The sequence below is a fragment of the Petaurus breviceps genome, unplaced genomic scaffold (assembly GCF_028583685.1).
Source record: "Petaurus breviceps papuanus isolate PSGF00001 unplaced genomic scaffold, PetGlider_PUasm1.0 90994, whole genome shotgun sequence".
In the NCBI taxonomy this organism is placed as follows: domain Eukaryota; kingdom Metazoa; phylum Chordata; class Mammalia; order Diprotodontia; family Petauridae; genus Petaurus; species Petaurus breviceps.
Window position 1 is genome coordinate 6721394 of NW_027187393.1, and position 27412 is coordinate 6748805.

At 45.0% G+C, this 27412-nt stretch overlaps 2 protein-coding genes across 3 annotated transcripts in view; one reads left to right on the forward strand and one right to left on the reverse strand.

Moving 5' to 3' along the window:
* The window catches only part of MYH7B (myosin heavy chain 7B), a 41698-nt gene extending 34747 nt beyond the window's left edge, over positions 1-6951 (forward strand). The window contains exons 31-41 of the mRNA XM_069077573.1: positions 118-467; positions 903-1027; positions 1198-1313; positions 2706-2898; positions 3149-3352; positions 3883-4008; positions 4896-5066; positions 5931-6035; positions 6130-6225; positions 6419-6556; positions 6758-6951. Of these exons, the coding sequence (XP_068933674.1) occupies positions 118-467; positions 903-1027; positions 1198-1313; positions 2706-2898; positions 3149-3352; positions 3883-4008; positions 4896-5066; positions 5931-6035; positions 6130-6225; positions 6419-6556; positions 6758-6769 (1636 nt within the window). The 3' untranslated portion in view covers positions 6770-6951. The remainder of the gene's footprint in view (positions 1-117; positions 468-902; positions 1028-1197; positions 1314-2705; positions 2899-3148; positions 3353-3882; positions 4009-4895; positions 5067-5930; positions 6036-6129; positions 6226-6418; positions 6557-6757) is intronic.
* TRPC4AP (transient receptor potential cation channel subfamily C member 4 associated protein) overlaps positions 4495-27412 on the reverse strand; it is an 83273-nt gene continuing 60355 nt past the window's right edge. For both annotated transcript variants that reach the window (XM_069077591.1, XM_069077592.1), the window contains 11 exons: positions 26512-26654; positions 23608-23739; positions 22382-22440; positions 19253-19354; positions 18528-18611; positions 17742-17832; positions 16037-16177; positions 14614-14722; positions 11563-11675; positions 9616-9822; positions 4495-8911 (listed from right to left, as the gene is read on the reverse strand). In XM_069077591.1, coding sequence (XP_068933692.1) covers positions 8774-8911; positions 9616-9822; positions 11563-11675; positions 14614-14722; positions 16037-16177; positions 17742-17832; positions 18528-18611; positions 19253-19354; positions 22382-22440; positions 23608-23739; positions 26512-26654 — 1319 coding nt within the window. In that variant the 3' untranslated portion in view covers positions 4495-8773. The remainder of the gene's footprint in view (positions 8912-9615; positions 9823-11562; positions 11676-14613; positions 14723-16036; positions 16178-17741; positions 17833-18527; positions 18612-19252; positions 19355-22381; positions 22441-23607; positions 23740-26511; positions 26655-27412) is intronic.

A 27412-nucleotide genomic window follows, 5' to 3' on the forward strand; every position in this document is an offset into this window, starting at 1 on the left:
TTGAGAACCCTTGGCCATGTTCCTGCCCCTCTGACTTGAGAACCCTTTGGCCATGATCCTGCCCTTCTGACTGGAGAACCCTTGGCCATGACCCTGTGACTCTCCCCACCACCTCAGGAAGAAGCTGGCGGCTCGGCTTCAGGAGGCAGAGGAGGTCGCGGAGGCAGCGCACGCACGATGCTCATCCCTGGAGAAGGCAAAGCTGCGGCTGCAGACCGAGGTGGATGATGTGAGCCTGGAGCTGGAACGCTCCACCTCGGCCGCAGCCGCCCTAGACAAGAAGCAGCGCCTTCTGGAGCGGGCCCTGGAGGAACGGAGGCGCCAGGAGGAGGAGACGCAGCGGGAGCTGGAGGCTGCGCAGAGGGAGGCTCGGAGCCTCGGCTCGGAGCTCTTCAGGCTCCGGCATAGCCATGAGGAGGTGCTCGAGGCCCTGGAGACCCTCAAGAGGGAGAATAAGCACCTCCAGGGTATGAGTTTCTGCCCCCCTGCCCTCTGAGCAGCCCTTCAGGGGCAGGAGGTCATTCTGGGTGTCAGGTGTTTCCAGATCATAGAGACCACTGGGGTCACAGATCATTCCAGGTCATGGGGCCATTTGGAGGGTTGGGGTCATCCTGACTTTTGAAGGTCCTTCTTTTCTTTTTTTTTAAGCAATTGGGGTTAAGTAACTTGCTCAAGGATACAAGGCCAGTTATTTCTGGGTGTGGTGCTAAGTATCTGAGCCCAGATTTGATCCAGGTCATTCCGACACTGGAGCTGGTGCTGTTACTCGCTGAGCCACCTGGCTGCACCTTTTGAAGGTCCTTTTGGCATCTGGGGCATCACAAGGGGATTGGATTGGGGTCTTCCCACATTAGGGCCATCCCCAGAGATCATGTCTCATGACACTTTCCCATCCTCCCCAGAGGAAATCAGTGACCTCACTGATCAGATCAGCCTGAGTGGGAAGAATTTACAGGAGCTGGAGAAGGTGAAGAAGGCATTGGAGGGAGAAAAGAGTGAGCTCCAGGCAGCGCTGGAGGAAGCTGAGGTCAGAGCAGCTAGGCCCGTATTCCTCTCACTGATCTCCAGATGCTGACCCTCCCAAACTAACCTCCTAACATTGACTGCCACGACACTGACCACCTGAGCGTTCACCTCAAAACACGGACCATCAGATGATGACCCACTGACCCCTGACTCCCTGTCACTGACTTCCAGGGGGCCTTGGAGCTGGAGGAGACAAAGACTCTGAGAAGTCAGCTAGAACTGTCCCAGGTGAAGGCAGACATGGACCGGAAGCTGGCAGAGAAGAATGAGGAGAGCGAGAACCTCAGGTGGGAAGACTAGAGGAGGCCCCATTCAGCCCATGCTGCCCCTGAGCAAGCCCCCAAGTGACTCTAGGCCAGTCACCCTCCGAAAGCAGATCCTGGGTGTGGGCTTCTCTTGAGGAGGCAGAAAACTCTGACAGAAGTCCTTTGTACCTCTAAACCTCCAGCCATCCGAGAGAGAGAGACAGAGACAGAGAGAGAGAGGAGAGAGTGTGTGTGTGTGTGTGAGACAGAGACAGAGAGAGACAGACAGACAGAGAAAGAGAGGAGAGGGAGTGTGTGTGTGTGTGTGTGTGTGTGTGTGTGTGTGTGTGTGTGTGTGTCAGAGACAGAGAGAGACACAGAGACAAAGAATGACCTGAGGCTGGTTTGACTGTAACAAGAATCTAAGATAGTGCACTGGTCAATAAACTTTTCTTATGAGGGATCAGAAAGAGAATTCCAAGAATGAGGGATGCCAGTGAAAATGCCCAGAACCTTGTGCAAAGAAGAGGGAGGCCAGTGTCAGTAGATCACAGAGTACAGGGGACTGGGATGAAGGGAATGAGATGCAAAAAGACTGAAAGGCAGGAGGGCAGGTAAGAGGTGGTTAAGCATCAGGTGACCTAGATGGATGGAATGAACTTTAGAGAAGGGGCTACTAAGCGATAGTGGCCAAGGATGGTCTATAAGTAACAATGAGGACCAAGGAGCAAGCTGCCTCCTCTTCCTCCTCCTCTGTTGAGGGGCATGAGAAGGAACAATCAGCACTGGAAGAGGGTGGCCAGGATGCAGTGTCTTTCAGAGGGAGTCAGGTTTCCAAAAGATTTCTCTAGACCAGAGGGGTTTCACCGAGAGAGGGACTATCTTGCTGAACACCACAGATAACTTTTTTTTTTTTTGCTTTTTGGAGGGCAATTGGAGTTAAGTGACTTGCCCAAGGTCACACGGCTAGTTTTTGTGTTGTGTCTGAGGCCGGATTTGAACTCAGGTCGTCCTACTCCAGGGCCAGTGCTCTATTCACTGCACCCCCTAGCCACCCCACCACAGAGAACTTTTACTGGAAGATTAAACTCTACTACAGTTGTAGCCTGTCTGAGAGAGAAGGGACTTCAAAGTGTAACCTAGTCCAAGACCTAATGGAGCCTAAGTCATCCCTACAGCATCCCCGACAAGTGGCCATCTAGCCTTTTCTGAAATACTTCCATGATGAGGAGCTCACTGCAGGCAGCTCCATCTGGACATAGCTCCTAACTGGATGGCAGCAGTGGTCAGTGGTAGTAAGGGACCAGAAGGGCTAGAAGCTGGTGCCTGAAGGGGCGGGAGTTAATGGGTGGTAGAGGAGACTCTGGGGTTGAAAGCAGTCATCTAGGCAGGAGGCCACTGGCACTGATCCTACCCTGCCACCCCTCACCCCAGACGGAATCACCAGCGCACAGTCGAGTCACTGCAGGCTTCGCTGGATGCTGAGGGCCGGGCACGGAATGAGGCTCTAAGGCTTAAAAAGAAGATGGAGGGGGACCTGAATGAGCTGGAGCTGCAGCTGGGTCATGCCACCCGCCAGGCCAGTGAGGCCCATGCAGCTACTCGCCTGCTGCAAGGCCAGCTCAAGGTGAGACTGGCTGAGGCAGGATGGGAAGCAATAGGGAGACATCAGAAAGCTAAGGGAACACCATGGAAGTGAGGCTTGGCAGGTGAATGGGGGGGGGGAGGCTTTGGGGCAAAGGTAGGGAGCCACAAGGGGATTCAGGGAGTGGTGGGGTATACAAGGAGCTGTGGGCAGACCTAGGAAGCGTGGGTTTAGATTGGGGAAGGGTGAGCTGCTCTCTGCCTCACCATTCCTCTTGTCCCCTCCTCTCCAGGATGCCCAGGTGGCCCAGGATGAGGCGCAGCATGTGGCTGGGGAGCTGCGGGAACAGGCCCAGGCCTTGGAACGAAGGAATGGGCTGCTGCTGGCAGAGCTGGAGGAGCTTCGGGCAGTGCTGGAGCAAGGGGAGAGGGCCCGGAGACTTGCCGAGCAAGAGCTGCTCGAGGCCACAGAGAGGATCAATTTGCTGCACTCACAGGTAAACAGGGGCAGCAACCAGGGCTCAATATGTGCACAGATAATCACTGCTCTAATTCCTATATTTGCTAATGTGTTACCATTTCTATATTTGTATGCATGTTTAAAATAAATAATACTGAATTAACATGAGACACATTGAGAATAGAGCATAGCAAGCTCTGGCCCCCAAATGTAGTTCCTGGGCACAGGAACATCAGACCTGGAGGCCCCACGCGTCCTTCCTGCTCAGGGCCTGCCGGGGGCACTTGGTACTGTCCTTAGCAGGGGTTCTTCACCTGTGAACTTTTTTTTTTGTTTTTTCAAAACATTTTTATAACTGTATTTCAGTATAACTGGTTTCCTCTGTTAATCCTTTGTATTTCATTTTATGCATTTATAAACATCCCTCTAAGAAGAGATCCTTAGGCTTTACCAGCCTGTCAAAGGGGTCCATGACACAAAAGATTAAGGACCCCTGCCTTAGAGGGGACCCAACTTAGATCTAACTCTCTTTCTTTCTCCCCCACCTCAATCCACTTATGCTCCCAGAACACAGGCCTTGTCAGTCAGAAGAAGAAATTAGAGGCTGACGTGTCTCAACTGAGTGGTGAGGTGGAAGAGGCTGTGCAGGAAAGCCGTGAGGCTGAGGAGAAGGCCAAGAAAGCCATCACTGATGTGAGGGGCCAGAGGCTGGGCTGGGGGGGGGGAACCAGCCTGATCCATCTCAGAGCTGGAAGAATTGGGCTCGGACTGGGAAAGGAGGGCTTCAGGACAGGAGGAAGGACTTTCCAGTAGACTCTGAATTGGAGGGATCCCCACATTTCACTCATGAGGAAAGTGAGGTCTGGAGAGGTTGAATATTGGTCATATTGGTATTAAGTGACAGAGCCAGGATCTGGACCCAGGTCTTCTGACTTCAAATCAGAATCAGAGGGCACCTTAGAGATCTAGCTCAGCCCCCTCTTTTAGCAGAGGAAGAAACTGAAGCCTTAAGAAGTTAAGTCACTCAAGGTCAAGGTCATAGTGGCAGGACTAGAACTGGAACCCAGACTTCAGGACTAAATCCAATTATCTTGATACTGTTGCCTCTATCCAAGAGGGAAGTGGGGAGGTCTCAGCAGAGGAGAAGGATGGAATGATCCTCAGAGGGGGGCAGGGACAGTCAGTCAATAAACATTTATTAAGTGCCTGCCACTTATCAGGCATTGTGCTGATCTCTGGAGATAACAAAGGCAAAAAGCAGTTCCTGCCCTCAAGGAGCTCACAGTCTAATGAGGGAGACAACATGCAAACCGCTTATGTACAAACAAGCTATGTACAGTTTAAATTGGAGATAATCAACAGTGGCAGAGGATTAGCATAAGGAGGGGATGGGGAAAGGCTTCCTGAGGAGGGGGAGGTTTTAGCTGGGAAGGCCAGGACACAGATGAAGAACAGCCTGTGGGAATGCCCAGCCTGTAGATGGGGTGTTTCGGGCCCCTGTCTGGGGACGGCAGAGCATGTGAGGGTGAGGAAGACTAGGATGGTGACTGGTCTGTACCCTCGCCCCTCACCCCCTCCAGGCAGCTATGATGGCTGAGGAGCTGAAGAAGGAACAGGACACCAGTGCCCACCTGGAGCGCATGAAGAAGACCTTGGAGCAGACAGTGAGGGAGCTACAGGTTCGGCTGGATGAGGCTGAGCAGGTGGCCCTCAGGGGTGGCAAGAAGCAGGTTCAGAAGTTGGAAGCAAAGGTCAGTCCCTCCCCGACTGAGTCATCACCCCTGTCCTCTGCCTTGCTCCCAGTGCTTTCAGGCTTGATCTGGTTCAGTCAGTCATCTCCCTAGATTCTTCTGGCCTTGCTAGGAGGCCCCTGTCCATCTCCCCTGCACTTTCCAGTGTAGGGAATCAAAACCCAGCATTCCTTGTGGCAGGAATCTCCTCTCCTCTCCCCACCCTGCCTTACTCAGGATCACCAATAGGCACTGCAGGGCTCACTAAACCGACATTACCCATACTATCAACTGCTTGGAGAGGGAAGGGGTGTTTCATTACCCAGCATGCAGGGCCAAGCAGCTCTGGCCCTCACCCTCAGGGATGAACAGGCTCTTTCCTCTCCTAGGTGATCCCTTAAGCTCCCTGGGGAAGAACTTCTTTTGAGTACCCCCAAAGATATGTGGCCCCCTAGATTCCAAGATGCTTCCAAACTCTCCAGGCATTTTCTGATCTTTTCTGGGTATTTCTGACCACTTCTCTGGCCCTTCATATTTTTCTGTGGCCTCTGACTCCAGATTCTTTACCACCCACCAACTACCAGATTGCTTTTGGGGTTCCTACCCATTTCCTCAGCCTCCTTTATCACCCCTTCTCTCCTCAGCATGGTTATTCTCCCCTGGTTCTAGGGAGATCCAAGATCTAAAGCTGGCAGGGACCTTAGAGGCTACCTCCCACCCCAATTTTATAGATAAAGAAACTGAGGCCCAGTAAGTGGTGATTTGCGCAAATCATACAGCTAGTGTCAGAATCAGGACTTGAACTCAGGTCCCCCTAGGCCAATCAGTGTTCTTCCCACTGTACCAAGATCCTACCTTGCCGAACATCTACCCACTGTTCTGCAGGTGCGGGAACTGGAGCTGGAGCTGGACGGGGAACAGAAGAAGAATGTGGAGGCCCAGAAAGGCATTCGAAAACACGAGCGCCGAGTGAAGGAGCTCACCTATCAGGTCAGTGGTACCAGGGGTGGGATCTGGAGAGTGTCTCTCTGGCTGCAACAAGAGTTCATGACCCTGAGTGGTCCCCACTGTCCCTCCTCCTCAGGCTGAGGAAGACAGAAAGAACCTGGCCCGGATGCAAGATCTCATTGAGAAGCTACAGAGCAAAGTCAAGAGCTACAAGCGCCAGTTTGAGGAGGCGGTGAGTGTGTGCAAATGCACATGTGGCTGTGTGCCAGGCATTAATTTTCCCATTTTATAGAAGTGGAAGCTGAGGCCAAGTGTGGTTTGGCCTAAACACCCATGTACAACTATTTGTTCGTAATCCTACATGGTAGGCACTTAATATAATGCTTGTTAATGGACTGATCCTACGTGTGACTGCTCCTTCCCAGGAGCAACAGGCCAACTCCAACCTGGTGAAGTATCGGAAGGCTCAGCACGAGCTTGACGATGCAGAGGAACGGGCAGACATTGCAGAGACCCAGGTTAACAAGCTTCGGGCTCGTACTCGGGATGCCCTGACCCCCAAGGTGAGGGGTTGCGGATAGAAGGGCAATAACTTACTCCACAAAGTGACAGGTGGAGAACAGAAAGAAGTTCCCCAGGGGAGGGTCTGGGGGGAAGCAAATTTAGAATTCCTTCTTCTTTGCAGGGCTGTCTGTGCCTGTGGGTAGAAGGGAGGGAGGAAGTAGGCAAGGGTGGCGAGTTGAGCTGTCTCTACCATTCCTCAGCATAAAGACTGAAGGCATGGAAGCCCCCAAGCCCTCAGGGGCTGCAATCTGAAGAGGAATGGCTGCTGCAACAGCATCATGCATCCCTGTCTCACTGCTTCCTTATCCTATCACTAGTACCTCCAGTTCTATCACTTGGTGTAATTCCCCCTCTAATCCCTTCTAATTTCCCAAATAAATGCAACTTCTTTAAACCCTGCCTCTTCCACATGCCTTTTGCTGAGGGGAGGAGGAGGGGGAGAAACCTTTCCGGAGCTCAGAGTAATGAAGAACCTGAGAGTTAGACTCAGGCCCCTTGGCAAAAAGAGCACAAAGGGAGGGAAATTGGGCCCAGAGCACATCCCTAGTCCATCCAGTCTTCCAGACCCTAGCATTGCTCACCCAAACAAAGGTCAGTTCCACACCCCTCACTTAAAATACTTTAATACTCTCCATCTAATAATCAGTTTATTTGCTGTTAATAAATTGGCAATACTGTGGTGTGGTCCTCATCTTGGGGGAGGGGAAGATATTTTCCAGGGAGAGCTGATCTGTGTGTGGGGGGGGCTGTAGAGAAGTCCCTCAGGGGAAAGACTGAGTCAGCCCTAGGGACAGTCAAGTGACACAACTCCATAACCTTTGGATTTAAAGAAGACAAACTTCTTCCTTTCCTAGAGCTACTGGCAGGACTCCAGGGAGCGTGGGCTATTGGACCAAGGCGTTGGGACCCAGCCCTCCCTGGGCGAGTTCCCCTGCTCTGCTGGGGGCAGCCCCCTTGGGTCCAGTGTGGGAAGGAAAAGTAACTCAGACTGTCTGGGGTTTAAGGGGGAGGAGATATGGGGCATGTCTGAAGGACATGTCTTTTCATGAGCAGCCTGTGCATTAAAAGGTGGCAAGACAAAAAAAAGATAGGGAAGAGAGATCAAATAAACATGAAACTGATGGGGGTGGGCTGGCCCTCATCCCTGGGGCTCGAACTGGGAAGGAAGCCTGAGAACTCAGGGTGGGCCTGCTGGGGCTGGACTGGTCCTGGGCTAAAACCAAGGTGAGATTCCCACAGGATGGGCCCAGAGGGGTTAAGGACTCCCTAGACCCCTTTCTCTGTGCTCATCAGCAGTGGGCCATCTTACCAGAGAATAAGGGACAATATACTTCTACATAATCTGAATTCTGGGGAGGTGGACACTTTGTAGGGAGCTTCTTTCTACTCTTTCTGGCCTCTCTCTGGCTCCAGAGAAGGTCAAGTGTCCCAACTGCTGGGGTGACCAGTATCCCTCTCCCCCTCTTTCTAGCCCCACTCCCCTTGTATGGAGGATTGTAATGCCAGGGTGGGAGGAGGTACCACAGAAAAGCGCTGAAGAAACGTCTGAGATATGAAGATTTTAAGTTCCACTCGGCCACAGGTGGGGGCAGTGAACAATATCTAAGCAATGGTCTGAGGCTCCTGCCCAGTGCTTTAGAGAAAGGGATTCTCCCCAGGGAAGAAAACGATGAGAGGCTCAGAGGGAACACCAGATAAAAAGATGGAGATTCTCAAATTCAGTACCAGCTCTCAGGAGCACGGGGAAGAAAGGAAACGATGAGTCCACCTATAGCCCCTGCCCAGGGAACATCTGAGTTCATGTGTCAGTGACCCAGGTTAGGAGCCTGAAGCACAGGCCCTGCCTCAGAAATGGCACCCAAACAGAGGGCCTGGTGATACTGGTCAGAAGAAGCTTCAATTGTGAGGGATTAGGGACAGAGAGGCAGGAAAGAAGGAAAGAGCTCTCGGTGAGCCCTGCCTCCCCCAAGGAGAGAAAATAGCACTGTCTCTTCTGGGAAAAGGTATTTTCTCCTTCAAACCAGAAGTCCCTGAAATGTCCCATCCCAGGAGCAATGGGAGCAGGGGGTAGAGTGGGGAGTAGCAATAAAGGGCAGGAGTGAAGGAGGGGGCCCACACGGTCCATGGATCCAAATGAAGAAGTGCACACACACCACACAGTAATCCCTGAATCACCACTGTCTGCAAGATGTCCTCAGAGGCCTGGCCCTGGTAGGTCACTCCTCTGTGAAGTTTCTGTCTATGTCCATATAGGGCTCCTCAATATAGCTGACCAGGGCACAGGGTGATGTCCGGTCGGGACTTAGCAGGATGGACACAGTCTCTTTCCAGTAGGTAAAACTAATACAGGAGCTCTGTGGAGAAGAGAAAGGAGAAAGGGCTGCAAAAGGAGTGCAGAGATAGCACAACCACACATTCCATTTCACTGTCCCCCACCCAAGGCTAAAAAAAGTGGTTGGTGCCTCTGCTCATAGCTCTTCCCCTCAGGGAGAGGTCTTCGACCTCCAATTAGGACTGAGGCTCTGCTAAAGCTGGGGAGAAAGATGAATCTTCTGTGTCTAGGCCACTTGGCATACAGAATTCAGACCTCTCAGTCCACACTGCCCTCAGGAAGAGGTGAAGACCCTCCTGGCTCTACGGCTGTGGGAGAATGTCAGAATGAGGGCAACCAACCAAACTCCCCAGTATGAGCACAGGCAGGGGAGAATCCAGAAAGGTTAAGAACTGCTCTAGCGTCTCTGGTTTCCAGGACATGATGGGGCCTATGGTAGAGGCCTGGCTTAGGTTTCCCCTCTCTTGGTTTTTTATGCAATCTGTTTCCAGGCAATATGGCATTACTTGCCCATTTTATAGTATTCAAGGTAATAAGGTCAGAACTGACCCTTCTCAAAGAGCTAGGCAGGAGGAGTGGACACTCAAGACTAAATCCTGCCTCATCCCCTCCCTCTGTTATCCCCAGGCAGTATTGGGCCCAAGGGATAAACTCCATTCACAGCCTCCTCCAGTCCCCAAACATGGGAATATCCGCCCATCCCCCTGGGCTCCCACACACTCCTACATTCTCTAAGCAGGTGCTGTCCTTGTCCTTATGGAGGTAGTGCTGCTGCCAGAAGCGCAGGAGGCTGTGAAAGTTGTTGAGGATGAAGCCAGGGTATTTCTCATCATATTCCATCTTCTGGAGGGCATTCAGGTACCCAGGCAGTTTGTCTTTCCTCCGAGCAAGCATCAGGATCACCAGACTGGTGTTCAGGCAGCTGACGTTCTCCTGAAATACCCCAGCCCCACCCCACCCCAAACCAGTGAGCTGAGAGCCAGGGGAGTGGGTCTGGAGCCCAGACAGCGTGATGGACCAAGTGCCATGTTGAGAGGAGGAATGGACTTAATTTATGGGGCCAGACACAGTAAAAACAGGCAGGAAAGAAGCCTTAGGGCCTTTAGCTCTGACCTGAGGTGGGGAGATGAAAAGGGTCGCTCGGGTCAGAGGCCTAGTTAGGGGCCTCCCGTTTCTTCCCACAAAACTAAATTCTAGATAGGAGGTATGGCAGCCTAGGGTCATATGTAGGAGCTGAAGTTGTTCAGTGAACACAACCATGTGTATATCTGGAGGGTCATTATAGGAAATATAACTAGGAGCAAGGGGTGGAACTCGTAAAAGCAAATTTCAGCTGAAGATGAAGGAAAAAAGTTCCTAATAATCTGAACTGTCCAAAGTGAGTTCTTAATCACTGGAGATGATCAAGTAATGTCTAGATGCCCTAAGGGTATCTTTGCTTAGTTAAAGGCTAGACTAGATGACCCATTAGGTCCCCTCGACTCTGTGATCCTAAAGCATAATAGATGATCACAAAACAATGCTTCCTGCCTTCACTGGCCAGCAGTAATTACAGCCAATCTAGCTCTTGGCAGAAAGGCCTGTGGATTAGAAATAAAAGGACCTGGATTCCAGTCCTTGGCAGTTCAGTTCCATCACTTGGCAGCTGCTGGATTCAAGGAATATACTATGGACCTCAGTAATGTCTTCTCTAAATGGGGAGACTAATCTCTGACTATCTACTACAAAGGGTATTACTATGGAAGGGCTGTGAGATTAGATGCAAGGGGGGAGGGAGGGGTCTGTAAATACTTCCTAAATCCCAAAGTTTATATTATGCAAACAAGTGATTGTTGCAGTTGTCTCTGAATTCACTCTGAGATTCAAAAGATAGCTCCCAGGACCATTAAGTTTTCCCCAATAACCCCAGATGTTGTGAAGTTTGCCACATTTTATCTAAGTCACTACCGCAGCTGTCCATTTAAAAAAAATTCTGTTTAGCAGAGATGGAGAATATTTGGGCACCATTCTCTGTACACATCCTTCATAAGCTTAACAGACCACTATGATTTTCAGTTTTCCACCTCCTACTTAACTGTCCTCTTTCCCAACCTTTTGTTTCATCCTCACCGCATTCCCCTTGCCTCTCTTATGAGGCCTCTATAAATTGTCTTCTTGTGTGACCCAGTACTTCAGTAGGAAGCTCAACACTGGGTGGGCCATAATAACAGGGTGATGTATTTTCAATATACTGTCCTCTTCTAGGATCACAATGAAAAAAAGCAACCAAGCAGATAACAGTGCTGTCCTGTGCTGTACTACACCTGTTCTCAGTATAGCTTGCTGAGAGTTAAGAGGGCTTTGATGGTATTTTTTTCCATAAAAGTTAAGGGATCTTTCTTCCTGATCAACCCTAGTAGTATTATGACACTTATGTAGGCAAGTTTACAAGGTTTCTCCTCTTGGACCAATAATTGAGGGGGGGGCCTTGTTATATCAAAGAAATAAGATTTCCAGTAGACAGAACGTACTACTGTTGGAAAAAAGAACAAGGCACCCCAAAGAGCCCAGAAGGCTATGCACACAGAGCAAAGGGAGCATGGCCATACAAGAATCTGAGTTATAGAAGCTGTCAACATGACTTAATACTTGTGCTAGCTATATTCTCTTGAGTATCACATTTTAATCTCTTACCTGTGTTAAAGTCTGTACGTGAATAATGTTAATAAGACGGAAAAGGAAAGTAGTTCTGTTGGACATCTGGTACATGTAGGATAGCAGGCGGCACTCTGATAAAACGTGCACAACTGTGGGACAAACAAAAAAGGTCAGAGTTTGGTCTGCAATGGAAACAAAAAACAAGCTGAAGAGGGCAGATTTGGCCAAGAGCCCTCATCTGCCAGTGTGCCCTAGCTCAGGTCAAACAAAACAACTTATTAACTTTTGTTCCCTGAGAGTCTAATCTGTCTCCTTATAGCAATGGTCACAGGACACTGCACAGAGCTGGTACTCAAAAAGTGGCTGGCACCTAGATGAATTATAACTTCTTTGCTCTTACCTCTAAGACATTCCTCCTGTTTGGAGTACCCTCTCCTTCTACCAATCCACAGCTTTCTTTCTGTAAAATAGTGCTTGAAAGGGGCGGCTAGGTGGCTCAGTGAGTAAAGTGCCGGCCCAGGAGTGAGGAGACCCGAGTTCGGTTCCAGCCTCAGATACTTAACATCCACAAAAAAACTAGCAGTGTAACCTTGGGCAAGTTACTTAACCCCAATTGCCCTCCAAAAGGCAAAAAAAAAAAATAGTGCTTGAAATTCATCTCTAGGCCATAGTACTCTATGTGGAAAGGTCTCCTCTTAAATATTCCCAGGAGTGGGGAAACAATATTGAAAATAGGAACTGTGGGGAGTAATTAGGACATCCTTTGTTCTATTTCAATACTGGTGAAAATGTTATTGCATAATGCAAGCTAAGAGTCCTTCAGGGCTCACATGTGAACTGCTACAGAGTAAGCACTAACTCATTTATGTGACCCAGGCAAGTTCACTCCAACCTTAGAATCTTATGTACCTATAAAGACAAGCAGACAAGGTTGTATTCTCTGGACTTCAGTTTCCTCTTCTGTGAAAGGAATGGGAGGATTCCACTCCCTATGAGGACTAGAACTAGGGGTGTGGAATTTTGCATATATTGTCACACACGGTCACTGTGTAGGTTAGTTTTGGTTTTGCTGAAATATTTTTTTTTCTTTTCTTTCTTGCAAAAAAGAGCTAGGGAATAGGGAAGGGAAACGAAGGCAATATAAAAACAATACATATTAATAAAAATATTTTAAACAACAAAGATAAAACAAAAGAGAATGGTGAACTAGACAGTTTTGAGGTCTCTTTTAGTTCTGACACTCGGTCTGTATGCAGCACATTTCTAAAGAAGTTAGGCAGCCACTGGCAGCTTATATAGGAATCTTTGTCCATTTTTGGGGGCTAATTTCTTGGAAAACACGGAAAAAAGTTGCGAGGCATTTCCACATGACAATGATATGTGGAAAACGGGAGAATTCAATATATGGGAAGAAATTCAATGAATCCAGACCCAAAACACCTACAGGAAATTACAAATGATGATAACATAAATGAATGAATTTTTTGGGTTTATAAAAAATCACAGGATATTTGAGCTCGGGTATCATTTAGTGAAACATTTTGCCGAAATGCTTGAGACTCAGAGAAGGTGACCTGCCCAAAGTCACATGCTAAGTCAGTGACAGAGCCAGGCCTAGAATCCAGGTCTCTGGCCTCCCAGGACAAGGTTCTTTCCAAGACTAGCACTCAAGTGATGGACCTCAAGCACTAATTTTTTTCCATTAAAATTTATGACTCACTGGTTATCTGTCCATATCTTAATACTTGTGTTATCTATACTCTCATGAACACAGTGCATTATTTAATACCATACTTGGTCTTGTTAGCCATACCCACACTGTTTTCTGAAAAGGAGGTCTACTCTGTGTAACTGTAAGCTCCTTAAAGGTAAGAATCACATTTTACATCTTACATTCTATAAAACTGCTCTGAGGTGGGGCGGCCAGGTAGCACAGCAAGTAAGAGCACTGGCCCCAGAGTCGAGATGACCTGGGATTGAGTCTGGGCTCAGACACTTAGCACCCACCCAGAAACACGTGGCCTTGTAATCTTGAGCAAGTTACTTAACCCCAATTGCTTAAATAAAACAAAAACAAAAACTGCTTTGAGAGCCCTTATAGAATTCCACAGTGACTGGTCAATAAACTCTGAGCAAAGCAGGAGGAAAGTTTGCTAGATGAGCATAGAGAGATCGTCAAATCTAGCCGTCTTCAGATTTTAGTTAGTCCTCTTCTGCTCATATAAGCAGCATGTGAAAATATAGATAAGAACAGAGCTTGGCTACTGCATCAAGGAAAAAGAAATCAGGAAATTCAAGGTCTATGGCTCTGTCCACATTTGTATCCTAATGGCTAAACAACTGTTAGGTGGAGACTTGATATATTTATAATAGATGCCATTCTAGAAATGTCTAAGTCTGAATCCATTCTATGAAATATAAAACATAAGGAATGCAACATTTTCATTAATTCATTCACTAAAATCACCTTAAAGCAGAAATGTTTGCCCCAGCTATCTCCCACATGATCAGTCTTGATAATAGTAGTCTAATTTATTGATCTATTATTTTTTCTTTCCCTGTACTAAATATCTATAGTTAGTGGATAACCTGGGACAAGGCCCTTCCCTCCTCTGGCCATCAGTTTTCTCATCTGTCAAAGAAGTAGGGTGGACCAGATGATCCATAAGTACCTTCCTGGTTCTAACACTTCCCAGTTCTACTACAGGACATCAGTTGATACTGGGTTATTGAACTTAAAGCAAACAAACAAACATCAATGGTGGTTTGCATCACACAGTAGGGATTAGGGAAGAAAATACCACAATTTCAGCAGTGTCAGTAGAACTAACTATATTCTATATCATAGGCCAATCACTAAAAGGTTTAGAAAAGTAGAAGGGCTAAGATGAGTAATTTTTTTAAATTTGACTACCCCCTTGTGTTAAGTTGCAGTAAAGCAGTTTCAAATTGTGTAGAAGGCAAAAATTAGAAAATTCAACCATTCTCCATCTACTGCTGTAGGAAGAAAGGCTAAAAACAACTTCAGCCTTCACTGTTTTCTAGTGAATGCACTCTGCTCCCTGAGGGGCCACCTTTTCCCTTTACCTTTCATGTCCGACTGGTTTTCAAATCGGTCAAGCGAGAGTGTGATACAGCGCACCAGCATGTTGGAGTCCACCAACGAACTATTGATCTGGCTCAGGAAAACCTGGAACTAGAGTAGAGATCTAACTGAAACACAGTGTGGGTAGTGGAAAGCATTCTGCATGATGACACCTGACAGCCTTAATAAAAATAAGGCTGTGGGCTCCTGTCCTCTTTACTGCCTGTTTAGCTATTGAAACCTTAATATGTAGTTTCTTTTAATTCCTTCAATTATCTCTGAATAGTTAACGGAAGATTTCATGTGGAAATCCATATCTGGTCAATTCCAATTGACAAAGGGATATACCTGTCAGGTCCATCGGCCAACCATCTATGGGACCTAAACTTTAGATCCCCTAACCCTCACACCACCTGCACGCTGAAGCTTCTGATCTATTTTTACAAGTCGGCTAACTGTACCCTTAATGTCTTCAGCCAAAGATTCTTAATGGCAGAAGGCTTTGGAGACCACCTTTCTAAAGAGTATGATTCTTAAGAGCCACTGTATTAAATGGGTCTTGTTTGTAATACATCCCCCTACACTTAATAAAATATTCCTGAGAGATAACATCTGATCCTCTGCTTAACCAATAATACCTCCCACTACCCCACAATGTTCCAATCAGGCCTTTCCAGATGCAGTCCCCATCACATGTGACCTTTGCTAACACTTTTTCTTCCATATGGGGCACTGCCTCTTCCTCTATTTGAATTCTACCCACTCTTTAAAATCTAGATCAGATGTTACCTCCAGCATGAGGTTTTCCCTAATGACCCCAGCCCACATTCATCTTTCCCATTTCTTTCAACACCTAAATAGCACTTACCATATGAATCTAATGCAATTTAATATGAGTCTAATCTAATACAATTCTATACTCTCTTAATGATTTTGGGGGGTTTATTTCACATGTTTGATCTCCCCAACAAGGTCAGGAGCTCCTCAGGGCCAGGGACCAGGTCTTCTACTTCTTCTGTCTCCCTCACAATTTCTTGTTAGGGCAGAGCACATAGTAGGTACTCAATAAATACTTGTTGGGGCAGCCAGGTAGCACAGAGAGTAAGAGCACTGGCCCCAAGTCGGGATGACCTGGGATCAAATCTGAGCTCAGACAATTAGCACCCACCCAGAAACACCTGGCCATGTAACCTCGAGCAAGTTACTTAACCCCAATTGCTTAAAAAAAAAAATTAAAAAAAATACTTGTTAACTTACTAATTTCTCAGTGTTCTCTAGTTTGGGATCTGAAGGTCATCTCCCCTGCAGACCACAAACAGAGCTGAGCATGTGCCAAGAATTCTCAGATTTTGGAAATGATATGTTTATGCTAACACAAATTTCTGAAGACAGATATGGCAACCATAAAAGTTTCTTATATTTTACCTTCTCATCTGTATTGATATATTTATTGAATCTTTTAAAAGCGTCGATGTTGAATTTCATCAGTTCACCCAGGAGATCAAAGTAGCTCTGAAGCACATCCCTGGATTTACACTCACTGTCCACGATGCAATAGAGAATATGCTATTGTGGAAACAAAACAAAACCCGATTCCTGAGTAGCCCAGAAAGCTGTTCACCTGGAGCAGAGACAAACTGACTAAGCACTTGGAAATCCACGCTGAAATGAACCACAGAGGTGTGACTTATTCATGAAATAAAGATTTTAACCTAGTACTTTACAGAATCCTAGAGGGAAGGAGCCCTTCGAGGTCATCTAGTTCAACCCAGAGCCCAGTGGATAAATCTCTAAAACATCACTGACAAGTCATAGTTTGGCATCTGTGTACTTCTGGTGACAAGGAGTTCTCTACCTCACAAAGTAGCTGTTCCCCTGCTGACCAGCTTTCATTGTTAGAAAACTCTTCCTTATATGAAACAGAAATCTGAATACTAAGTTGTACTCAGACCTGTAGAAACCTCCCCTCTGCCTGGATCCAAATCTTCAACAGAAGCCACTTGCTCCAAATGCCCAAACACCCCAGGGCCTGACCTGTCTCTGAGATGACGCAGCATAAATAACTGAGGTGGCAGGGCTGTCCCCTTAGTTACTCTCCAGGTGTTGGTAGGCATGACCACCAAATTACTTCAACTAAGTTAGTCAGGGCTCTCTACTGTAAATGGAACAGCAGAACTGTCTTTACAAATAAGGTTTCTGGGATGCTTAGGTGGAGCAATGAATAGAGAACTGGCCCTGTAGTCAGGAGGACCTGAGTTCAAATTCAGCCTCAGACACTTAACACTTACTAGCAGTGTGACCTTGGGCAAGTCACTTAGCCCTAATTGCTCTGCTTTCCTCCCTCCCCCAAAAGAAGCAAAAAAAAAAAAGGTCTTTATATTTCTTTAGTACTGAAGCTATTCAAGCTTTACCCTTAAAAACAGCTCTCCAAGATCATTACACAAACATCATTTTGTTAGTTTACCTATCACTTGGTGAAGGAGGAATAAAAGAGAGCCAGAATGCTGCACTGGTACCCAGAAAAGATTAAAAGAAACAGCTGAATGTGCTTCTAGAGTGTTGGAGTCATACAAAGACATGAGCAAGACTCATACAAGATGAAAGGGTAAGGATGGACTATAACATGTATCAGGGAAGAGAGCACCCACACTCAGGGGAATCACTGGTCCACTGAAGTATAAACCTGAATTAAAGGTAACACCCATTACAGTGTGGTATAAAGAGTGATAAGCCAAGAGGCAGCAGACCCAAGCTCTAGTCCAGGCAAATCACTTCTCTTTGAGACTCAATTTCCTTTTCTACAAAAAAGGAGTTGAATTAAATGATCTTTGAAGATTTTATGCTGCTATAATCTAAAGGTCTGAGGCTGAAGGCCACTCAGTAAATAGCAGACCATCTATGAAGGCCTTGGAAGTATAGTGATATACCCTCTTTTGATTGCTATAGGGAAATAAGCACTGTAAGAAATTCAATTAGCTCAGTAAAAAATTTCAAAACACAGACACACACAGACATGCACAGATACACAAACACACATATACAATCTACTCCTCTCCCAAAATAATTAATTAAAAAAACACTTTGCTTTGAAAAATAATTTTTTTTAATCCCTCACCATTTGGGCACTTACCTCTAAAAGGCCCCTCTTCAGCAGGAACATCTGATCAGCATAGGAAGTGGCCCCTCGGAGGAAACTTTCAACAGCCCTTGCTTGCCAAAACCTGTAACCCAAACACAATCTGCTATTGTCCCTCAATGAAGTTTCCAGCTCGTAGACAGCAACCCCATTTTTCTAAACTCCAGACACCATAGCAATACATTTTTTCCTGTTGTTCTGCAAGTATGCTCCTTAACTGTTTCAAACTTGGAAGTCTTAAAAGGAGAGCTCAGTGGAGCAGGAAGAACACTGAATTTAGAGTAAGAATACCTGGGGCTTGAGCTCTGCCTCTTACTAAGAGTGCCCTTAGGTAAGTCACTTCCCTTCTTCTCTGGATCTCAGTCTCCTTATCTGTTAAATAGGAATAATGATATTTGTACTACTTTCCTCATAGGGTTTTAAAGGCTCAAATTAAATAATGTGTTAACTACTTTATTATTGATGGTAGTAGTTTCATCCCCAACTAGTTGCTAGGGAACTCCTCATGTACAGGGACTTTCTTGGTTACTTCCTTGTTGCTCCTAATATTCATAATTCCTAATATGTTACACAAATATAGCAGGGATTTAATTCATCTGTGTGACTCAACTCAACACCCAAGAGTGAAAAGGGGGAAAGTCCCTATGTGAGGACAACCAAACCCCTGGAGTAATTCTGGGAAGGCTTTCTGGCTTTCTAACATCTATGTTAACTAACAGATTAACATGGCAAGGTTGTGAGGTGCCAGTCATTCCAACAGGGTTGCAGACCCAGATATACCTGAAGGAGGATTCAGTTGGCTCTTTCTTCATGACCTGCAGCAACCGAGTTAACAAACCTCTTTTTCCATCACAGACCAAACTCCTAAAATCAAAAGACAAAAGTAAAAGTTGACACAACTGAGAGGCTGGAGAAGGAAGAGGCCAAGACACAAATTAGCCAACAAGGGAAATCAGCACTGTCTAAAAGAGAGTCCAGGACAGGCTTCCTGTGTTGGCAGGGACTGGTGGAGAGGGAGGGGAGTCCTTCCAGAGCGGCTGGAAGCCACACAGTACAGATGTCAGCTTCCCTGCCCCTCCAGGACCCATGTCTCCCCAGGGGACTCTAGGGAACTCAGAATTTAACAGCCAGGCACTTCCTTCACACATTTTGGACAAGTTTTCCCTTTCAACTTATCTCCCATCAACTCTTGGGCAGCCTTTACTTCCCTAAACTATTGGCTAGTGTTTAGATGCTGGATGTGTGCCTGAGGTTGCATTAGACTTAGGTCCAGGAAGAATGGGTCTGGAACAAGGTGGAAGGGAAGGTGGCCAAACTGGGCATATTCGGGAAGTTAACTTCTCCTTCCTGTCTTTCAGCCTCTACTTCTAAACTGTCTGTGTCAATGCCATAGTGTCAGGTGGGGTATGTGATCTCTTTTCCTTACAAAGCTGCAACAGGGTGAATCTGAATCAAGGTGAGATTGTGGCAAGGTCTGCTGAGGTTTTCCACTAGAAGTGGCTTACCTGTCTGTGTTGACAACTGCATCTACCTCAGGGATATTGGCCTTGAGGGAGATTGCACTGAGTTCATTCAGTTCTTGGCTATTTAACAGCAGATACTTGTTCCTGAAACAGATAGGATTTGAAGGAGGTAAGGGGGAAGAACTATGGTTTCCACACTGGCCAAAGGCTTTCATTTGGACTCAGGAGTCTGTGCAGCTGCCATGTTCTCAAGCCTTATAAGACATTCTACACCATAGATTGTATCACTCACCTACTTCCCTGAAAGTTCTTGCCTTCACCAATATCTCTCCGTCCCGATCATCCAGAGCATTTATGGACTGTACTAAATTTTGTACTGGATTGTACTGTCCTTTCATTATTACAGATGTATAAGTGACATATATGAAATATATCCAGCTAGACATTAATTGCCCTGAGGGCAGAGACCAACCAAGTTTTTTCCCCCCAAGAGCCTAGGGCCAGACATAAATGACTAAACACAAGTGACAGTCCTGTGACTTCAGCTAAGGCCATACCTTTGTGGATGTTTGGGGCAGGAGAGGTAGGGGGTGTGTGTGTGTGTGTGTCTGTGTCTGTGTGTGTATTTTCTTAAGAGTTATAGAATGGTACCAAAGGCCAGGGTTGCATTCCTGCCCACAAGGAGTAGGAAGATTTCTCTCTAGGTTGATTTGAATACAGCAGATCACTTCTGGCCTCCAGAAAATAAACGGAGCCTTTTGCAAATACATAAATGGTAAAAGGATGTAGACAGATAGTTTTCTTTTTTTTTTTTTTTTTAAGCAATCGGGGTTAAGTAACTTGCTCAAGGTTATAAGGCCAGGTATTTCTGGGTGTGGTGCTGAGTGTCTGAGCCCGGGATTCGATCTCCAGGTCGTCCCAACACTGGAGCCGGTGCTCTTACTCGCTGAGCCACCTGGCCGCCCCTAAGCAATTGGGGTTAAGTAACTTGCTCAAGGTTACACGGCCAGGTGTTTCTGGGTGGGTGCTAAGTGTCTGAGTCCGGGATTCGATCTCCAGGTCTTCTCAACACTGGAGCCGGTGCTCTTACTCGCTGTGCTACCTGGCCGCCCCGACAGATAGTTTTCAAAAGAAGAAATTCAAGCTAATAAAAACTATATGAAAGAATGATCAAAATCATTAATAAAAAGAGAAATGGAGGGGGCGGCTAGGTGGCAGTGAGTAAAGTGCCAGCCCCAGAGTCAGGAAGACCCGAGTTCGGTTCCAGCCTCAGACACTTAACCTCCACAAAAAAAAAAAAACTAGCCGTGTAACCTTGGGCAAGTTACTTAACCTCAACTGCCCTCCAAAAGGCCAAAAAAAAAAAAAAGAGAAATGGAAATTAAAACCATGAGGTTTCAACTTATATATATATCAAATGATAGAAAACAAAAATGAAAGAAAAGGAACCAGGGTTCCATGTGAGAACACAGTCACACTAAAGCACTGTTGGTAAAGCTTTGAACTGGCTCGATTCTTCTGGAAAATACTTGAAACTGCACTATCAAAGTCACTAAGCCCTCTGACTTCGTGACACAACGACTAGGCATATACCTCAAGAAGGTCAAGGACAATGGGAAAGGTCCTATATATATAAAGATATTTATATTAGCACCTTTTGTAGTGGCAAAGACCTGGAAAGAAAGTGATTAGGGAGGGGCTAAAAAATGACGGCATATGAATGTAATAGAGTATTACTATAAGAATGACAAATATGATGAATTCTAAGAAAACTTGGGAAGACTTGTACGAACTGATGCAGAGCAAAGTAAGCAGAACCAGGAGAATAATTTATATGACGAAGACATCAATGTAAAGAAAGCAACACTGAAGAACTATGAGCAATGTGATGACCAACTGTGACTTTGGAGGACTTATGGCAAAGCATGTTTCCTGCTTCTTGGGAGAGAGGTGGTGGACTACAGGTGAACAATGACACATACATTTTCAGACATGGCCACTGTGTTATTTTGTTTTACTTAACTGTACTTAGTTGCTACTAGAAAGTTGTTTCATGTTGTGGAGTAAGTGGGGACAGAAGGGGGAAAGTTATTTGGGAATTGACTGATGTGAAGACTATTAACAGAAAATTTTTTTAAATAGTGGGTGGGAATATCTTCCTTCCTTTTTAATGACTTGACTTCCTCCCACACAAAATTCTGTTCTTTTTTTTCTTTTTTCTTGGTTACCATAAAGTTCACAGCAAGCTATATACTATAGTCCTACATGACAGGCCATTTGACAGCGAGGGCAAGACTTGACAATGCAGGAATTAAAAGGCCTCCCCATCTCCTTGAAGTGAAGCCATGACTCATGAAGCATAACTAAAAGCATTTTCCACATTCACTATATTAATTCAGTCAGTCAATAAACATTTATTAAGTCCTCACTATGTGCTTTAGCACCATGCTAAGTGCTGGGAATACAAAGAAAGGCAAAAGAGACTCCTTGCTCTCAAGGAACCCACAATTTAATGTACCCCTGTTTGACATTTAACCACCTAGTGGCTACTACAGTTCACTGTTTCATGTGTCTCCCTAAAGAAAATGCAATCTTTTTGAGGGAAGAATCCATGTTTTTTTGTATCTCCCACCAGACCCAAGTACTAAGCACAAGGAAGATTCTTAATAAATTCTATTGAACTGAATTAAATAGAATGTAGTGGGACCCTGCCAGGACTCAAACGATTACAGAGTATTCAACTCAATTCAGGTCTCAGCGGTGCTCCTCAGACACCCAGTTTGGTGTAGAGTGGCTGGAGAGAGTGTTAGCCTCGGGTGCTAAGACCAGGCTCCAAATACTGCCTCTGACATTCCCTGGTTCAGTGACCTTGGGCAATCAGTTCAGCCTCTCTGAGAATGTCCCAGGCAGCTTAGCAGCGTCTAGAAATTGCAGAATTACTCATCTGCATTTGCAGAAGGATTTCTATCAGCAGGAATTCTCTACATCAATAAAATCACAATATTAAAAATCATACTTAGAGGAATGGATGTTTGGGAGAATCATAACAGTAACATGTACTCTGACTGCCTGGCTATCTTGAACTTGGGTTAATAACTTGGAGGGAAAAAATGCGTTAAAGAAGCAGCCAACTTTTATAAAACATTTTTCCAAAATGAGGATCATACTTACTCATGGTGATCACTAAAACTCTGGAGAAGTCTCAAAAACTGTATCTTTAAGGTGATGTCCTATGAAAAAGAAAGCAAAATGTCTTTAAAATAGATTACAGAATCTGTTAAAACAAGAATTAAGTTTCTAGGAAAGAAAATAAGACAGAGGGGCATGTGACCTCAGGTAAATAAAATCCATTCTCTAGGTCTATTACAGCAAAATGAAGGAAGATATTCATTAATAAGAGAAGTGCAAGTCAGAATTTCTCTACGGTTTCACCTCACACCCACATGGGCAAAAATAAAAAATGCTGAAAGAGTTGTGGGAAGACAGGCAGACAAATGCACTAGTGGTAGAGTTGTGAATTGCTCCAATAATTCTGGAAAACAATTTCAAATGACACCAGAAATTTCACTATGCTCAGGAACAGCTAGTTGGCGCAGTGAATAGAGTACTGGCCCTGGAGTCAGGAGGACCTGACTTCAAATTTGACCTCAGACACTTGACTTTTAACTAGCTGTGTGACCTTGGGTAAGTCACTTAACCCCAACTGCCTTGCCTTTCCCCCTAAAAAAAAATCACTATGCTCTATGTACCTCTTTGATCCAGTGATACCAGCACTAGGAATGACCCATAAGGAGGTCAGAGACTGAATGAAAAGGTCTCATAAATACAAAAAATATTTATAGTAGCACTTTTGGTGGTAGCAAAAAGCCTGGAATCAAAGCGAGTGGCCATCTCCTGGAGACAGGCTAAACAAATGGATATATGAATGCAATGGAATAGTACTGTACCATACAAAATGGCAAACCTGAAGAACTAAGTTTACTTGGGAGGCCTACTATGAACTGAGGCAGAATAAATTAAGCTGAAGCAAGAGAATGGGGACAATAATGTAAAGGACAACAAAGAGAGATAACAGAACTATAATCAATGCAGTCATCAACCTTGATTCTAGAGGACTGATGGTAAGGCATGTCTCCCATCTCTTCTTAGGGATGTGTTTAGATTACAGGAACACAAGAAAGAAGATAATGTTAGACTTGGTTAATGAGTTGGTTTTTGTTTAATTATACTTCTTTGTTATGAGGGAAGAGGTAATTGGGGGGGAGGAGTCATTGGGAAATAACATTTAACATTACTGTATTTTGCTCCTGTATTAAAGGTCTCTGGTCCTGCCTTACCACCCAGTCACCACTTAAGGACCAAACTCCTGAAAGAGAACAATTCACAGAAGAACTCACTGGACTACAGTCACAATTCTGGTTATGTCCATGTAGAACAAGGGTAGATGTTGAATGCTTCCTCCATATCAACTTGTCAAACAGATTATTAAGCCCAGGGATCAGTTTGAATTCTGCTATCATTTTATGAACCTAGATGGGGTAAAAAACAGAGAAACATTAACACCAAAATATTGTCAACTAAGCCAATGATATATGGCATGGAAATGAAGAGATGTGGGAAGTCTTCAGAGATAAAAGCAGTAGATATAAGGGATAATGTCACAAAATGAGGGCCTAAATTTGCAAAGTTTTGGGTCACCAAACAAGATATTAAGATTTGTCTCAGGCCACTGTTCTCAGAAATCTTCTCACTATATACCCTGAGGAATCCCAACCTCTCATGAACCACCCAAAGGCTAAAGAGCTGTTCCTTGGGTGGCAGCCATGTTTACAGCAGACCAACCAAATTCATGTCAGCTATGCTAACTCACACAAATAGTTCATCACCTTAATATAAAGCCCTTGGTTAACCTGGGGACTAAGCTGTAGAGAAAAGAAGGTCCTCTTGACTTCCTTCACCAGAGATACCTCCTACTGTACCACAGGTGTTTCAGGCAAATTCAAAAAGGACTCCTACAAGAACCTCCCCTAAGTTGTTCTCCTTATATGCCTCCTCGTGAGTCTAACATCAGGGTACACCTCTCAGCAGAGGGTTTGAAAGCTGGGAACCTTAAAATGAGTGCTGAAAGTGGTCACAAAATATAAGAATATACACACTCGTCTCCATCTAGTTAAGTAAAAAGATTGTAGAGCACATATACTTTTATAATAAATATACAATTTTATAGCCAAAACTCTTGGACAAGACTGAAAATCAGAGAACTTCCTGCCTTTAGCATCTGGGACTACTCCCTCACTCTGAATGGGTTGAGTTTGTGTATTTCTCCTCCTTTCCTCCGTTAGTCCATCTAGGACTGGCACAAAGGGAAAATGCCCTGTCTGTGTTCTAGGGAAGACAATAATTTCATAATCTGCATACACAAAGCAAGTATCTGATGTACACTGTATATGCAGAATTAACAAAACAGGGTAACATATACAAAAAGGAATATTTGGTTGGTTTCAAAGTAGGAATACTAAAGTAGGTAAAAATGGCTGAGCTTGGATTTATTCTTTCTGGTGTAACTGCTTTTGAATGTAACATGCCCTGAAAAAAATCTGATACTTTCCCCAAAATATCATTTGGGTGACTTAAGGGGATTTGGGGTATATCATCATACATTGTGTACTTCAAAGGGTGGAGGTGAGTGTAGGCTATATGAAATGTTTGGTTGGTGGGGTCTAGACTCCAAAAGGATGCTTTAGATAAATGTGAAGTGAATTACTTTAACATAGATGCGTAAAAGCTGGAACCCCTTTCTGGAACAGAGAACTAGTAAAAGGCTCCTTCTAGCAGCTACCGTGTTTCCCCGACAATAAGACCTATCCCAAAAATAAGCCCTCCCCTTACTGTGTAAAATTCCTCTAAAATAAGCCCTCCCCCGAAAATAAGCCCTATTGAGATTGCTACTGTAGTGAAGGTGATCCCCTGCCGCTCCGAGCTGCATCCAATCAGAGCTGTAGCAGTGAGCGCGTCATCCTGTTCTTCCCCAGTGATTTGCTTATTGAATAAAGGTACATTTTTTTGTTTACATTTACCTGTTTATTAAAATTGCTGTCAATGTTCATTAAAATAAGCCCTCCCCTGAAAATAAGCCCTCTGGTGTTTTTCTGTCCAAAAAAAATTAATAAGACAGTGTCTTATTATCGGGGAAACATGGTAGTATCTAAGTTAATTCTGTAAGCAAGAACATCTGAACACATGGGGACCTTGTGAACTGATAATCCCTGGATACTAGCTGAACTACTTATAACAGTCTGTCAAATCCTGTGAATGTCTCTGCCCAAGTGTGGCCCTTGAAGATTCATGTACCATTAATGGGGTCCTGCTGTTATATGACTAATTTAGCTATATGACCTTAGACAAATCACATCCCCTCTATGGGCCTCAAAATTATCATCTTTCAAATAAGAGGGTTGCGGGGGGAAGAAGGGAAGGGTGACAAAGAGAATGCAGATCTGAATGTGAAATAAAATTTAATTTAAAAAACAAAATAAAATAAGAGGATTGGACTTTCTGATCTCCAGTTCTGACATTTTGGGTGGGTTTCTTTAAGTCATCTCTATATCAACAATGTTAAAAATAAGACTTTTCTTGTTGAAAAGGGGGAAATTTCCCTCTCTAACACTAGACTTGGCTATTATCCTTTCCTCCCACATCTTCCTCATTTAGGAAAGTTCTCCTTTGGTTATTGGGGAATATATCCATGGATCTTTGGGTCTCAGAAAATGGCTACTCCTCATCAACTTAAAAAAATAAATCAACCACCAGAGACTATCGCGGTTCCCTTTCCTCCAGAAGCAGTTGCTAAACACATCTGTCTCTTTTACATAGGATTCTGCACAGGATACTGGACTTAGGGCTACTCTAGGTACCTTAATGACTCTGATTAAAGCTTAAAGCTACTCTGAATGCTGCCCAGTTTTTGCAAGTATAATACAGCTCTGTATTCCCTCCTCTGTCTTCTGATCTTCCCCATCCCTTACAGGCTCTCAAAGACTGGCACATCAGGAACTTCTATTTACCTCTTCCCCCACTACAGAAGCAGCAGGGGCACAGCTGGCGCAGTGGTGGCAAAAGGGCCCAAGCTATTCCATCCCCTTGGTTTTTTGTTTTGGCAGGGAATCAATAGTGTCTAAGTACTAAGCCAACACCTTCTGTAGCACCCCCTGCAGTCCCACTTGGTGCACCAATTCTGAACAAACAACATGGCCTCTCAGCACTCTTGTGTTGTTGAGTCCCTGCTGTAGGAAGGCAGTCACCTGATTCCGCTGTCGGCCCATCAGCAGCACACACAGGACATAGAGCACCTCCAGTTTGTACATGATCTCATGCATGATCTTCATTGACTGGGGCAGCTGGGTCCTTGAGGAAGTGTTTGCCACACCACTCTCATCTGAAGAGTCTAAAGGAGGCAACACAGTAAGCTCAGAAACCCATTCCAAAAGGGATTTATAAAGACCAAATCCTTTCAAGACACATTTGCTTTGTATAGACTTCAGAGTAATAGATTTCCAAGCTTGGGTCCTTGTGCCAGCAAAGCTAAGACAGGCTTATAAAAGCATCAAAAAGTTCACCAAATCCCCAAAAGCAAACTTGGAAATTCAGAATAAACAAAATTTGCCACTCCTTAGATCCTTTATTCCCTAAGTTGTTTTTAAGCATAAAAATTTTCTGGCAATGCTACTAAATCCTCCTGGAAGGGACATGGCCAGATGTTTAAATTACTTTCCTAAACACTAGGCAGTTCTCACACCTGGACACCAAACAGACTTCTTGGCAACCAGGGCTTGGGCTGGAATACCAGTTAGTCCAGAGTATCCTGGGAAGCCCAGGAAAAATCAAGGAGAAGAGCAAAACAAGTATGAGAGGCAGTAGGACATACAGTGGTATATCATTTATACTATCTTTATATTATATTATTTATTATTATTATTTATATTGCCCAGTCTGATTCCTTCCATTTCTTTTACTTCTCTTATTGCTGTTGCTAGCACTTCTAATGCAATATTGAATAATACTGGTGATAATGGACATCTTTTCATTCCTGACCTTACTGGGAAGGCTTCTAGCTATCCCCATTAAAACGATGGTTTTATAGCATTTCTATACAATAACAACAGTACTTGGCAAGAAGAGAAATAAAATAAAATAACTTTTTAA